This window comes from Parus major, chromosome 1, assembly GCF_001522545.3.
Source record: "Parus major isolate Abel chromosome 1, Parus_major1.1, whole genome shotgun sequence".
In the NCBI taxonomy this organism is placed as follows: Eukaryota; Metazoa; Chordata; class Aves; order Passeriformes; family Paridae; genus Parus; species Parus major.
The window spans coordinates 37,172,838-37,188,785 of NC_031768.1; the positions used below are offsets into that span (position 1 = coordinate 37,172,838).

At 39.1% G+C, this 15,948-nt stretch overlaps 1 protein-coding gene across 2 annotated transcripts in view; it reads right to left on the reverse strand.

The window, feature by feature from the left end:
* TPP2 (tripeptidyl peptidase 2) overlaps positions 1 to 15,224 on the reverse strand; it is a 53,557-nt gene extending 38,333 nt beyond the window's left edge. For both annotated transcript variants that reach the window (XM_015634157.3, XM_015634147.3), the window contains exons 1-9: positions 14,987 to 15,224; positions 8,964 to 9,092; positions 7,143 to 7,238; positions 6,639 to 6,743; positions 5,857 to 5,981; positions 4,973 to 5,136; positions 3,506 to 3,660; positions 2,423 to 2,499; positions 1,750 to 1,877 (exon numbers count right to left, since the gene is read on the reverse strand). In XM_015634157.3, the coding sequence (XP_015489643.1) occupies positions 1,750 to 1,877; positions 2,423 to 2,499; positions 3,506 to 3,660; positions 4,973 to 5,136; positions 5,857 to 5,981; positions 6,639 to 6,743; positions 7,143 to 7,238; positions 8,964 to 9,092; positions 14,987 to 15,148 (1,141 nt within the window). In that variant the 5' untranslated portion in view covers positions 15,149 to 15,224. The remainder of the gene's footprint in view (positions 1 to 1,749; positions 1,878 to 2,422; positions 2,500 to 3,505; positions 3,661 to 4,972; positions 5,137 to 5,856; positions 5,982 to 6,638; positions 6,744 to 7,142; positions 7,239 to 8,963; positions 9,093 to 14,986) is intronic.
* Between the last annotated feature and the right edge of the window lie 724 nt (positions 15,225 to 15,948).

Below are 15,948 nucleotides of genomic sequence, written 5' to 3' on the forward strand. Positions count from 1 at the left end.
TCATGCTATGCAGTACCAACGCTGATGGGCGCACTGTATAATAGTAAAAGATCATGCAAACTAAAGTGTCACTTTTATTCAGCTGGAATATAACCTTCTGCACTTCTTTCACGACAGGTAACTTGTACATGCCTTCTTTCTCTCCTGCACCCCTCTCCTCTGCTTACACTGCTCTGCCACAAACTACAACAAATGCACCTCAGGCAAATACATGTGGAATTGGTTCCTGTTCATGTTCAGCTACACCCCTTGGAGCAAATGGCCACATCCACACATCTCAAGCAATCAGGAGACAGATATTACTGGGTATCGGTTCCAAGTGCAGAGAGTATGTAAATGACTACATCCAAGCCTGATAAAGTAGCATTTGTACAAGAGAATGCCAAGTATACACATTGCAACTATGTCATCTACCTATTCAAGATGGTAACACTCCACTTTGTTTACAGCACAAGCACTACCAGGGTGGTACAAAACTACCATACCAAGCTGACAAATTTGGCAAGGCCCATGTCTGTGTGAACTAAGCCAACCTGTCAGCTGTATTTTGCTTTACCCTGAAAAAATGAAAACTATCTGGTTCACTCCAGATGGAGGACAGGAGCAAGCTACTTGGCATGTGGAGTGAATAATCACAGTCTCTAGAGTGATACAACTAAGCTGAATTGACAGAGTAGATGCGCTGTAAAAGCAAAGCCAGTGCAGACCTAAAAAGAGCTTGTAGATGTGTATAAGAGACAGGTGACAGAGTAGATGCGCTGTAAAAGCAAAGCCAGTGCAGACCTAAAAAGAGCTTGTTCCAGTTACAACCCCCAGTGTCAGTAGTGAATTAATAGCAGAATAACTTTCAGAAAGTAATAGCATTAATTCTACTAGATGCCCTAGAATAGCAGCTCTCCAGCTTTCAAGGCTTCATGCTAGTCTCCTTACACACTGGCCTCCTTGCATAGGAATTCTGAGACTTAAAAAGCATCTTGTGTAATGCAATAGTGAGACAATAAAGGATTTATATAAAAATTAAGACTAAGGAAATTATCCCTGAACGCTAGACATTTTGCTAAATCTTGTAAATCAACCTTTCACTAAAATATCAAAACCGTGTATTAGCCCATCAGAAAAAGAATTTTAATGACAGTAATAGACTTGCACAGCAGTGGTGCTGCAGCTAAAAAAATTCCTCCCCTACAAGGACTTGTCTAGATTCTGACATGGAATTATTTTCTATCCAAATTAAAAACATCTGTTTCACTAAAAATAAAAATTAGAGTATCTGATGAAGACAGATGATCCAAAACTGTAGTTCTGACAATTCAGAATGCATTGCAAGACTTTCCAGAAGACTAATTAAAATCCAATTTAGAATCATATTTTTATAAGCTGCATTTACCAGCAGGTATTGGTTGGAGCAAAGTGGTGTACTTAGACAATTACAGCTGAAAAACTAATCCTGAAATATTCAAATAAGTCAGACCAAAGATTTATTTTGCAAATTTTATACAAAGCCATATCAGATCAAGACCATTTGCCTCCCACATCTTTTCTACATAAGTAAGGTCTTGAATTGTAAGAAGATAACAATCTAAATTTGTATACATAAGTGTAGAGCAAGTGTCTCTCTCAGATTAACCTTGTAGCCCAGCAGGCAATTTTGTAGATTTAGTTCAGTAATTACATTTGTAACAAAAGTACAACGTTTGAAAAGACAGAAGTTGAATACTGTCAAAATGTTTTTCTAAATGAATTATTTACCTATTACACTAGATGTAGTTCCACCAGGACATCCAACCGTAGAAAGGCAAGGACCATTATTTCCTGCACTTGAAACATAGATTACATTGTGTTTCCACACTGCTTCATTAATCACTTCACAAATTCTCCTGGAGTAAGAGAAAGAAATGAATCATTTACTCAACAATATTGCTTTCTTTCACAGGACAAAGCTCCCATTCTGTGTACAACCTCTGACCATTCAACAAACAAGGAATATTATGCAGCCTGCTTCCCACACCTAGTAGAGGCGGTTCCAGGACAGAAGCTGACCACAAAAATATCTTCTGGTTTCAAAAAGGAGTGATAACTATGTAGTGATCCTAGGTCTTCAAAAAATACCCCACAGCTCATGTGGTGTTGCAATTATGGAAGTTCTTTATTATGCTGAAATACTATTTCTGTATGTATAATATGTATAATATTATAAATCTGTGTACTATGTATTTGTGTACATACTATAAATTAAAAGCATTTTTAATGGGTTTACTTCTTTCAAAGCAAATTTAAAATTTATACTGCACATTTTCTAACATATGAATCATACGACCCTGGATGATTCACTCTTAGCCACTAGTTAACTTAAACTTAGTTAACCAACAAATACAATTCCACCTCTGTGAAATTAAAATACTTTAACCACAGTACTACTCACCCAGAATTTGGCCAGTGTGTCGCTTCCCCATAGCTGTAGTTGACAAGATCACATTTGTACTTTATTGTTTCTATCATCTGGTAACGTAAAAATGGAAGTTATAGTATGTGCTAGTCAAAGAATGTTAGTGACTTCAGAAATGACAGCGAACCTCTACTTAAATTGATTTACTACATCTAAGAAATACAGATAAATCTCTTGAATCTAGAAAATAATTTACTGCAGCCAGTTAAGTGCTGTTTTCCAAAGAACAAGGAAAATTTAAAAAAACTATTCCCTGAAAAGCCTTATTCTTGCTGTGTTCCCAGCTATAAATTAAGACATTACCCTATAAGAAAACTGCAGACAGCAAACATCATCAGTATTGTCTCAAGAACATAAAATTCTCTTTTCAGATGCAGTTTGGTTTAACTACAGAAAGTTGCAAAAAAATTATTGTTCATGTTGCTACATCAAAATATCCTATGGACCACAAATATAGTCTTCTATTTTCAGATCCTTTTCTCGTGTAAAATTTTTCTTTATAAGCTCATTATACAGAAAAGCTCTTGGGTCTTTCATCATTAAAATGAATGATATTTTTTCCTCACTCTGAAGAAAAAGAGTTAACACAAATACAGCAACATAGGTAGATACTTGTCTCTATTCTAGATTTTTATGTCTTCTATAGTTATCTAAGTAACTATAAAAGATACACTGGCAACACAAAGAACTTTAAGCAAGTAGGCAAGTAACTTCTCTCATGCATCAAGCTAGAGAGACATTGCAAGTCTGTTAGTCTAGAGAAACTCTAAGTGCTCTGTGCAACAGAAGTCTTGTTTCATACTAAAACACTAATCTTACAATATGCTTTAAAATACATTCTAGTTGTTTTTATGGGTTTTGGCTGTGTTATTTTTGCTTGAGGGTGTTTTTTTATTTTTTTGGGTGGCTTGGTTGATTTTTTAATTTTTGGTATTTTTGTTGGAAATACTGTAGAACCACATAAACAAAGCCTATAGACAAAAAGGGCATGAAGTTTCACAATATTCTATACTTAAGTCAAACTGCTGAGATTAATCATTTATTCAGTGAAATACCCACAGCTCTTATTAGACCAGTGCCAGTTTCCATTGTACTTAGTCTCGTATCACCAATCTTAATTGCAAGAATCTGAGCTCCAGGAGCCACGCCATTTCGTTCTGGTTCTTCTGGAAAGTATCCAGCTGCAATACTAGCCACATGTGTTCCATGTGCTCCTGTGCAAATGAAAAGTATGCATTTTTAGTGGACTTCATTTATAAGAACTCAGTATGCTACAGCTCAATTAATTTTCTCTTTTTGAGTTGTAAGCACATAAATCCAGTCAGTGGCCAGTCACCAGTGCTGATGCTACCAAAAGGGTGAGTGTTCACCAGGACTCAGAAGTGCAGCCAGCTCTGTTTAATATTTTTTTTGATGATCTGGACAAGGGGATTGAGAGCATCCTCAGTCACCGTGCAGACAACAACAGATTGGGCAGAAATGCTGATCATCTGGAGGATAGGTAGGCTTTACAAAGGGATCTGGACAGGCTGGATCAATAGGCTGAGGCCAATTGTGAGGTTCAACAAAGCAAACAGCTTTTAAAGGAGAGAAAGGAGGCAGCAGAAAGAGAGGAACGAAGTATTAACTTAATTCAACTAACAAAAGTTACTTCAAAAGCTCAACACTTCCTACTCAAAGTTATGAATATTACACCTGAGACAGCTCAGGTAGCAGGGATTAAGAATAGAAAACAGAACTGCACAGAAACATTAAGGAACATCTCAGAAAAGTTACCATCTATTTAGAAACCTGAATTGCTTATGTAGCTCTACTGATATGGGATAGTGTCATGAGGAGTTAAGAGCATTTTCAAAGCAAATGCATCCATACCATCCTAACCACTCCATTTGCTTCCAAAATAAATCATGATTATTTAAAGAATACTCTAAAGCAGGTTCAGGGGTTGGAGCTACAGCTATATTGACACTTGACATAATAAAAAAAGTTTGTACAGGCCCAAATTAAGATCATTACCCATTTTGTTCATGGATATTATATTTAAGTATAAATTTATTATCTTTCAGGTTTTTTGTATTTTCAATGTAGAAGTACAAAGGACAGCAACTAAAAATCAATCAGTCAATCATCACTCTATATTTAACAATCAAAACAAAAAAGGTTTTTTGAAAGAAGGTTCTCTTTAGTTTAGGCTTCAAGATGCAGGAACATCTTAAAGAGTACCTAAGTATGCACATTCTATGTATATATAAAGTTGACAATATTTCTTACAAAAATGCAAGCAAGCTCGGTAATGATATATAATAATTATAGATCTATATATCTATATTATATATATCTATATAATCATTATAGATATAGATCAGGAAATATGAGTATTGATCTTAAAAGCCATAATAACACATGCTTGTACTATGACAGCTGCTTTGAGCCATCCTAAGTATCAGAAACAGGACCCAATACAAATTACTGCTTCTCATTATACCAACTTAGCAGCAAAATGTTCTTAAGATTACTTCCATTTACCTCCACTTGTCACAATGGAAAGGAGGTTTCCATCATCATAGATATTCACAGAATAATTCAACATCTCAGATGTTCCAAAAGATCCATATTCCTGAGCCTCTCTGTAGGTTCTCAGCACTGTACAGTTAGTTAAGTCACCACTCTCACTTGTATCTATGCAGGCTCTGTTGACAAAAACAAACAAACAAAAAGGTAATGTCCCAACTGCTGCAAACCTTTGGTTACTTACCCTGTTCAGCTGAGCATAGCACAAAGACTTCAAGAAGTTTGGTTCTGTATTTATGGTATCTTTAAAATTTCTTTAAGCAACTACTTTAAAACTTGGTAGTTTCTACTTAAGATTCAGAAACTATGAAGTTATCTAAATAAACTGATTTGCAAACACTACTAAATTCAAATAAATCTGTATTTGAAAAGCAAGAGTATGAAAATTCATGCAAATTCAAGGAAGAAATTTTATTAAAGGTAGATGTTCAGTGCTGGTACACACAAATATTTGAAGTTTTACTGTTTTGTATGATGCACATTATCAGTCAAGAAATGTGCCATGTTACATTCTCAAGTCTGTGCAAAGACACGGGTTTTGTTTTGGTTTTTTATCATATCACCAATGGATAGTCAAAACAGATTTATTCTGCTTCAGAAGAAAAATCCCATAAGTTTACACTCATATCACACTGTCTTCAATAAGACTTTACTCTATGCCATCTTCATTTGGGACCAGAATTTTGTCAAGAAACTCAACTGAAACAGCAGCATAATTTTAAAGTGAAAAATACTTAAAAACTCTGTAAAGAGGGCAAATACAAAAGGTAACAGGTCTTTGATGCAAGAGATTGTTTTATGTAAAGAACAAGACATTTTAGACAAGTTTAGTCATTTACCTCCAGGTCTCACCATCATGCCACACTACACAATCATATACTGGACCAGGATCACTGTATTTTTTCTCAAAAGAATTCAACAATTCCACTTGATTTTGAAGTTCTTCCTTTATTAGCTTATTTACCTAATAAGGTGAACAAAATTCATCAGAGTATTTAAAAAATTATTACAAGATAGGTAATCCTACATTCTTTTCTAGTGCTATACATTTTTTCCACTACTTTCTCAGGAATGTTAGACTATCCTAGAAGCCACAAATATCTAGAAGTCCAATGGCTTTCAACAGTGCACTATTTATTTTTCACCTATTTTGTACAACTACTTCTGATTTCTATTAATGTAACATTTAAAGCCATTATTTTCTTAAAGACTGTTAAATGATAAAGATTGAGGCATTTCTGGTATTTCACTGAAATATTAAACACTTTATGAAAGAAAGAATATGTTTAGAAAATTCCAACTTTGAACACAGCAAGGATGGTGGCCTCAAAAGATAGCACATTAAATTAAAAAGAAAATTTACTGAAAATATCCAGAAAATATTTTATATAATACCATTTTCATATTTGACACCAACTCTTAAAAGCGAAGAGCACTAAGCAAACAAAATAACAACACATACAAAGATTTATAAAATTCATCAGAATATACACTGCTAAGTTATCTGCTAAAATACTCACAAGCACCCTTCCTTCACTCATCTAATGAAACATTTTAATCCTGTCAACCAGTAATGAACTGTTGCAAAGAACAAGTTTATAAATGTAGACTTAATGCAAACCTGTGAGGGAGAGCTATGAGCAGCATCAAATTCTTCCTGTTTCCTACAGGCCTCCGCTAGAGCCAGCCTGTGAACAGGATCCCAGAGCTTTTCCTTGCGCTCTTTCTGTAAAATAGAATAGAGGTTCCTCAATATATTAAGAAATACATGTCAAAGTATGAAGTCTATAAAGATAATTTGAAAATTCTGATTTGAGAAATGACTAAAAAGTTCCATACAATAGCATAAATAAGCATAAATTGCCACACAATTAAAAAAAATGGCGTATCAGTAATTTCATACTTTTCACCTCAATGGACCACTGTGAGGAGGAGCACTAGGCCACCTCCTGTTGCTCTGAAAACATCACAGAAGAAATGGATCATGTAAATAATAAAAATCAGAGAGAATAGTGCTCAACGGCTGGTTAGCAGCCTAAGCATATTAGCAAATCACATGCTGTGGTGTTCTACAGAACTGTAAAGTATGACTATATACCAGAAAGAAAAGATAATTCCTCCTTACCTGAATCCTCTCCTTGAGAGCTTTAGGATAGATATCATAGCCATTTTTTATGCCAATGTGATATTTGCCTGAAGGATTTACCCAGTTTGCTGGAATCTACAGAAAAGTATATATAGAAACAGGTTAACTAATGGCACTAAAAAAATTCCACAAAGAAGTCCAGCACTGTGTAAGACAGCTTAGCAGAACACACCTACAAATAATGCAAATTTAATTCCGTGTCTCCATAACAGTAACTACTGCACTGTTCCAACAACATGACATGGCACTTTCAATCCAGTTCCCAAAAAATCAATATCAGTTCATGTGACACTGCCATTAAACATCTTTAAGTATTAATTCTTCTGACAGTCTACTTTTAAAACACAAAGTCCCAGCTTTACTGAATCTACTGGGTAGAGACCTGGAGAAATAATAGTACCATAAATGAAACCTAACACGAGCCAGTATGGTAGGAAGTCATGACAAACATCTGAATATCTCATTTCACATCTTGATGCAATTTAGACTCAGTGTATCAGGATCCACTCATCCTAGTAACAAGAGTAAAAGAGCAACAGATTCAACCTTACAATCATCCTCCATGCAATATTAGTAAGAAAGCTGACAGCATAGAGAGATCCAAAGATGTGATGCTCCCACATGACATCATTAATCCAATGAGGAAATCAAGAACACATTAGCAACATCGGTTCTGTGTACCCAAGACCACTAGTATATTTTGTGTCCTTTCTGAAAACCCTACATCATTTCTGTTCTATGCATAGTGGGAATTCAGTGAGTCCACCACTAGGTCCTCAGAGATTTTTCAGACTCTAAATCTATTCACCACAAGCTTAACACAATCCCTCTTGTAGCTTAGGCAAATGTGGAAAATACTAGCACTTTTAAAGACACAACTGTGTCTGATATTTTGAAAGCCTATTAGCATGTTTTCTTCAGACAATTTCCAAAGCTGTATCAGATACTGTTTTGAGCAAATAATTAATCATTTGTCAAATCATCAAGCCACCCAAAAAGCCCTGTACACACTCCTATTCAGCTTCAGAAAATACTAGATATAAAGACATATAAAAAGTGTAGGAAACACTAAGCAAACTGCATGAAGATGAGCAAATGCAACATTAGGTTTGGATAAGATCTAGTTTGCTGGTTTCAGCTAGGCTAGGGTTGTTTCTTCACAGTAGCTGGTATGGGGCTGTTTTGGATTTGTGCTGAACACTTTTGGTAACTCAGGGATGTTTTAGCTGTTGCTGGGCAGTGCTTGCACAGAGTCAAGGCTTTTCTCTCTTCCAGGCTCTTTCTCTCATCCATGTCAAACAGTGGTCCAGCTGGAGATGCACAAGGATTTGGGAGGGGACATAGGTGGGACAACTGACCTCAACTGACCACAGGCACATTCCATACCATGTGGCATCATGGTCAGCATATAAAGCTGGGGAAAGAATAAAGAAGGGGGGAGCCATTCAGAGTGATGGCATTTATATTCAACTCATTTCCTGGAGATGGCTGAATACCTGCTTGCCCATGGGAAGTGGTGAATGGATCCCTTGTTTTCCTTTGCTTGAATGCAAGGCTTTTGTTTTACCTATTAAATTGTCTATCTCAATGTATAAGTTTTCTCAGTTTCACCCTTCTGATTCTCTTCTCCCCATGTTGCCAGGGGAAGGCTGAGTGAGAAGCTCTATGGTGCTTGATTGCCAGCTGGGTTTAAACCGCAACATCTGGTTAAAAGGAAGTAAGTTCTGAAACAGGTGCTAAATTTGCTGTTAAGCAGAGAAGATGATGTCCAGTGGTGTCTCTGTACCACCAAATACTCACCTTTAAAATTCTTCCAGAAAGACCAGTAATTTCTCCATCTTTAGGTTCTGCAATGGTACATGTAGTTACATCACCACTGCCTGTGGTGTCAATTATATCAATTATCTTCGGTTTCCCATCAGTTGTAATCTGAAAATATGAGCACAGAAAAATTGAAAATGTACTTAATTACCCTTTAGCTCACAAACCAGGAAAGTGTTAAAAATATCAACTAGCTTCCTCAAACACCCAACCTTTAACTGAAGGACATAATACCAACTTGAGCTCAAGATGAATTTTCAAAGAACCAAGACAAACATGTCCATCTTTCTGGTTCATACAAATCCACTTATTTCTAATAAAGATTTAGAAGATAAAGTAAAAAAAACACTGTATCAACACAGCACAGGCAGCCTCAAATTAAAAGGAAGCCTAAATTTGCAAAAAAAAAATTTGCAAGAACTACTATTTGTTTTTGAATTATTTCCTGTGTTGCTTCTAACCCCTCATTCTGGACAAATTTTATAGTAATGAGCACAAGTAAGAAGATGAAAGGTGCTGAAGTACAAACTCTCACTCACAAGTTGGAGTCTCTTAAATGAGCTTAAAGGAACCTAAGAGGAACACAAGTTACTATTACCTTATTTTTCCTGTTTCAAAGATTCTGCTTTGTGTTTTAATCCATTTGCACTGTTAGAAGCTATGGCTATATGCATCTAATACCTCTATAAGAAGTCTTGAAAGACGATACAGCAGCCTCCCAGGACCTAAAGAAGGCCCATATGAAACCTGAAAGCAACTTTTTACAAGGCACAGGCAGTGACAGGACAAGGAAGAACGGCTTTAAACTAAAGCAGACTATCAGACTAGTTACAAGGAAGAAATTTTTCACTGTGAGAACAGTGAAACACTGGAACAGGTTGCCCAGAGAGTTGTAGAATCCCCATCCCTGGAAACATTCGAAGTCAGGTTGGATAGGGATCCAAGCAATCTGATCTAGTTGAAGATGTCCCTGCTTCTTGCAGGGAGGTTGGACTAGATGGCCTCTCAAGGTCCCTTCCAACCCAAACCATTCTATGATTCTATAAATTTATCATATGCACATATTTTTACAGTTCTATATCAAACACTGATTAAGAAAAAAAGAAATCAATCATCTTCCTAGTATGTCCTACACATTAACTGCACCAAAAGTGAAAAAAGCTTCATATTCAGAAAAGCAGCAACATTTGTTGTTTCCTACCATTTAAACATACGCTTTTATTCTCTATCAATAATTTTGATATTAGACATAATATATGGAAGGCTGTTTTGTTCCAATAATGCTCTGAATTGCGAATTCAGCTACTGGAAGCTACTGAAACATTCAAACAGTTTCATAAAAGTCACTCTAATGCTGCCAAAAGGACAAGAGCCAGGTTCTTATCTCATCTCCGCAAACAAAAAAAATTTGATACTTCCATGTATCAAATTCTCATGGCTTAAAAAAAACCAAACAACAAAAACCCAAGCAAAATACATACAACCCAGGAAAAAACTCCCAAAAACCCAACACCAAAAACCCAACCCAGACAAGTAACAAGCAACACCTTGCATGAAAACAGGCTTAAACAGCTTAAAAAAATAAAAAGAACAAATCCCAAATATTCCAAACTCATAGCAACCATAAAAACAGTACCAATTTAATTTCCCAGAAGGTAACAAATACTCCTTTTGATCAGGCTTGCTAGGGAAGAACTTTCATGACAAGAAACCAACACTCTACTCCATTCATAGAACTTCAAGTTCACTGAAGAAAATCTTTAGAGCATCTTAAGCTTGTATAACATTGACTGAACTACAGTTACACAGTAGTGAAAATTTACTTGGGAAACTGCGTGTAGGCATAAACTATACACTTTACAAACATTTGTAATTAATGTCTTCAATGTTGGCTGCAATTCACACAAAAGTCAGGAGTTGCTCCAATACTAAAGCGACTGCAAGCCAAACCTGAGATTAGCAGCACTGGATATTTTTCAATATGCTTCTACTCAAAGTCAACTATTCAGTGATCAAAGTACAAGAAAACAAGAATGAAAATGTAATCCAAGGTTACTTGTTTGAAGGAGGCAAGTTATACAGCAACAGGTGGCCAGAACACAGATTTATGCTGCAGCAAGCTTGGGTAGTTTTAGAAGTTGTTTCCTAGACCAAAAGACAAGGTGGAACTCCTACATATTATGGCTCCTTGCCTCCTAGGTGAAACCTAGCAGGTCCACACATGCCACTCATGCATGTGAGTTTGTACTGTCAGAAGCAACAAATCAGAGTCTTTCAGTCAGACACAAGAAACTCGGAGTTTCAGCTGGTCTAAGGTTCAATTCCTAACAGCAACAATCCAGACAGGTTCACGGTAATTTAGGGCAAGTAACTGATACGGCATCTCCTGCTACTGTGAACTGCTCTTCGGCACACTGCCCACCAGCAGCAACGCCAGAGTGAAACTCAAGAGTTCAGCTCAATTTTCTTTTGCAAATCTTGTAATTCTAAGTTTAAAATTATAGTAAAAAAAATAATCAAGTGACCTTGATCAGCTCCCTTATGTGACTAGAAGAGTCCTGAAGTGATGAACTGATTACAGATAGAAGGTACGTTTTAGTACCTTTTGCATTAAAATAAAAAAAAAAAAATTCATACAATTAAAAATATTTTATATTGTATTTAGAAAAACAAAAAAATCCCCATTCCTGCCTTAATTATAATGGCTTGCCTATAGGCATTTGTAAAACGAATTAGTAGTTTAAAACTGAAAACTACTTTGCTGTTTATACATTTCTGAAGTTTGAAAATCCTACTTACATGTTAGTTCTGACTTTGTAAAGCAGATAAATTAATAAATTGAGAACACCAAAATTAATCTATGGTTAGATAGACATAATCCTAGCAACAGATCAGTTATAATAGAAGTAGAGGAGCACCAGTACCTATGACAATTACAACAGAAAAGGGAAAGCCAGGTGAATTTGAGCATGTTTTTGCCAGCCCATACAATCATTCACTCCAACTGACAGCGACTGCAGCCACAAGAGATGAACAAGTTCTTCAGCACTTTGGTGACAGGACAGCTGATCATCATAATCACAAATAAAATAATTTCCAAGTAACTTGTTTTTAGCTCAGTGCTGAAATGCAAATAAAAGCAAACTAGCTGCTACTGCTAAAAAGTTGTCACACAAAAGTACAAGTTAATATTAGCAAATAATAATTCCAAATGCCACTTCACAAAATAAATAAATTTGTAAGAAGAGAAATGAACTGGCTCATCTATCATGAAACATAAGAAGTCACAGCAGGAACAGGGAAAGGACAGGGTGGGGACTGAGCAAAGACTACACATGTACAACCACAACACTTCACTAATTGCACCTAAAATTTGATCAGTCACTGTGCCTTAATAAGGAATTACAAACCATGACTTGGCAGACAGTAAGAAATGCATTTTACCAAGAGGATTGAAAAGGGGAAAAAACTCACATGAAAGAAGCAGACAAACTAAACTTTATAGATGCTGTCAACTGGTGGAAAAGCAATGAAAGAGGAGGTGAAAGAATTCCCTAGAGGGCACTGGTTAAAAAAGATCCATAAAAGAAAAGGAAAGTAAGTACAAGATAGATTAACGTTTTATGCATCAAAGAAAGCCAACCAACAGGCAACAGATCTAAGAAGGTTTGTTAAGCTTAACAACTATTCTCTCCATAGCAGCAAACATCCAGGGAAGAATAGGAACATAATGGTATTTCCCTGTTAAATTCTGTCCCCAAATCTTTCTGTCCCTTGAAAAGGGAACAAACAGTGCTTATCAATGTTTACAAACCAAGTCAGATTCAACAAGCAAAGGAACCCTACCCAGGAATGACACAGTAGGGAGCAGCAAAAAAAACCAAACTGTTTTGTTTGACTAAGATCTCCACTATATTAACATGGTAGTTAATTTTAGACTGTAATAATTATTGTCATTAACAGAACTCAAAGTTGTAATACCTATTAACCTTGCTATAGATAATGTCTTCTCCATCCTCTAAGCAACTGATTCAGCTCTTATAGATCTAACTCTATACCAGGCTAGGAACTGACAGTAAGAAAAAGCAGCAAAGACAGGGGTTTAAAAAAAAAAAATCCAAAAATCGTCCCAAAGTTAGAAACTACTTCTTGCAGTACAGCTATGCTGCGTCACTGCCTGTGCCCAGGACACTGACTCATTGCATCAAGGCAAAATGTGAACTGGCAAATACTCCAGAGAGTGAGGACATTCTCTTGCTGAAGAAACACCTACAAAGCTATTCTAGATTGGGTGCTACCTATGCTTCCTTTCTAACTCCCTGTGCAGTAAGTCTCACTAGGCTGCATTTCAGTAAGCCCCTAAAGACAGGTCTATTAAGCATGCAGAAAGATCACACAACTTCTTTACGTGTTTTTCTAACAATCCTGAAAACTTGCTCTCTTTCACACACTGCAACATGAATTCCACATCCTGCCCTCCAAATCCTTTACTTCTTTCACAAATCTTTTACTGCACTACTTGAAATTTTATCCAGTGCATAAAGAAGTTGGAGAAAACTGATATGGTCAACACGGAGATCATGATGCTTCATAAATACCCCTTATAAGACTTGGGTTACCTAGATCAGAACAAAGTTTCCCATTACTGCTAATAAATTCATATTGGGGTTTTGTTGTTGTTGACCACTACTCACTCATAATCTCTAGAAACTTAGGGGTTTTTGCTTTTATATGTGAAACTTCAGAAGTATGCACATCATTCAATTTATATTCACACCTTCCTAATTGTCTTCCATTATTTTCTACTCTGCCCATTTTGCTAGCTTTCATTAAGCTTTCCAATTACTTGGAAAGTAATTACTTCCACTTACCCACAACTTCTTGCCAAAAGCACCAGCTTCAATTCAGCTTAAATCAATTAAAGTTACAGCTGTCCACTCCTTCCTTCCACCCAACCTGTCCTCTTAACTCATTCTCTAGTTTAACCGAATCCCATAAGGAGTCATTTCAGAACACGGAACTACAGATCTGCCAGGGTCAGATCCCTGACTGAGGTCATTAGGAGTTAATTCTACACCAAAGAAAGGGTAGAAATCAACACAAGCTCTGCTTAGTCAAAACAAAACAAAACAAAGGATTCCGCATCCAAGTGAGCTGCATACAGCTCCGAATCATTCTTCCATGTACTCTTCTGCTATAACTCAGAGAAAACATGTTGATAAGAAATCAAAAACAGCAGTGACACAAAAGGCCATATGCAAACCTACGAGATAAAGAAATGTTAAAAGACAAGAGCTAAAAGCAGTAAGTACTGAGAAATGCCCAAACTGACATCACACACGGAAATTTACAAAACAGACATGGAGACACAAAGTTGGCAGACCAAAAAAAAGAAAGCTGTCAAAATCGAACTTGATGCAGACTGTTATTGCAATAAAACGCACGAGAAATAAAGAGATAAAGACGGGTATGCAAATTGTGCCAGAAATACACTTTTCATGTAAAAGACCTACGCGGCTGTGCGTAGCCTCGAGCTACCTACTGACGAAGTAACGCTAAGGTTTAACAAAAACACAAAGCGTTCTTTTATAATGAGCTCTGCGTGACAGAAGGCAGCCCAAGAGATTTAAGTGCCATAACACGCCTGTGGACGGCTTAGGAGGAAGATCCTCACAGCAGCACCCGGAGTGACCGGCGCGGAGCCCCTGGCTACGGCATCTCCCCGCCCTCCCGCACCCAAGCCCCCGCTCACGCGTGCTGGGCGGGAACCGCGAGCGAACACACAGCCACGAGTCTCCGGGACAGGGACAGTCCCCGCGAAAGGGCAGTCCCCGGGACAGCCCTCCGGGGCCTCCCCTGCTCCCGCCGCCGCTGCCTCGGGCCGCCAGAGTGCCATGGCCGCCCCCGGACTCGTCCCCGTCCTCTCGGGCTGGGTCCGGCGGGACCTGAGAGCTCCTCTCGGGCCGCGGCCGTGACCCAGGGCCGCCGCCGCCCCGCTCTACCTGCATGCCCGGCGCCCCGGGGTCCACGCCGGTGTCCAGCACGGCCAGCAGCACCCCTCGCCCGTCAAAGTCGGGGAAGCGGGCGAGGAAGGCGGCGGCACCGGTCTCCTTCTTGGGCAGGAGCCCGTGGAACGGGAACGGCTCCTCGGCGGCGGCCGCCATGGCGCGAGACCAGGGCGCGGGGCCGGAGGGGTGGGGGGGACAGACTACGAGCGAGAGGCCAGGGGCGGGCGGCGCATGCGCGGTGCCGCCCCGCGGGGACGCGCACCCCCTCGCGGCCCGCGGCGCGAGCAGCACCGGAGCTAAACTGACCAATAGGACGCCGAGGAGGGCGGGGCCTGATGTGGAGGCAGCCAATCACGGGAGGGACGTGTTCCACGCGCCGGGGCTGTGGCGGCCACGTACGGCGGCGGCGGGAGCCGAGGGCACCTTCCAGCGCCGTTCTCCGCGGGCGGGGCCGCCGCGGTCTCCGCGGGGCCGGACCTGCCCCGCCCCAGGGCTCCCGGCCGGTCCCGGACTGCGGCCTCGGGGCCTGCCCGCGGCTGTGCGGGTGTGCGCGGCGTCCTCCGAATCGAAAACGGAATCACGGAACCACTTAGGTTGGAGAAGACTGCTGGGATCATCAAGTCCGAGCTATGACAGATCGCCTCCAATATCAATCAGACTATGGCAGAAGTGTGCCAAGTCCAGCCCTTAAACACCTCCAGGGACGGTGACTCCCTGGGCAGCCCATTCCAATATCTAATCACGCTTTCTGTGACGAATTTCTTCCCGGTGTCCAGACTGAACCTCTTCTGGCACACGTCTTGAGGCCGTTTCCTCTCGCCTTCGCTGGTTGCCTGGGAGAAGAGGCCCACCCCCACCTGGCTGCACCCTCCTGCCAGCTGGTTGTAGCGAGCCGTAAGGTCACCCCCGAGCCTCCTTTACTCAAATAACCCATGTGCAAACATTTACCTAGCGAC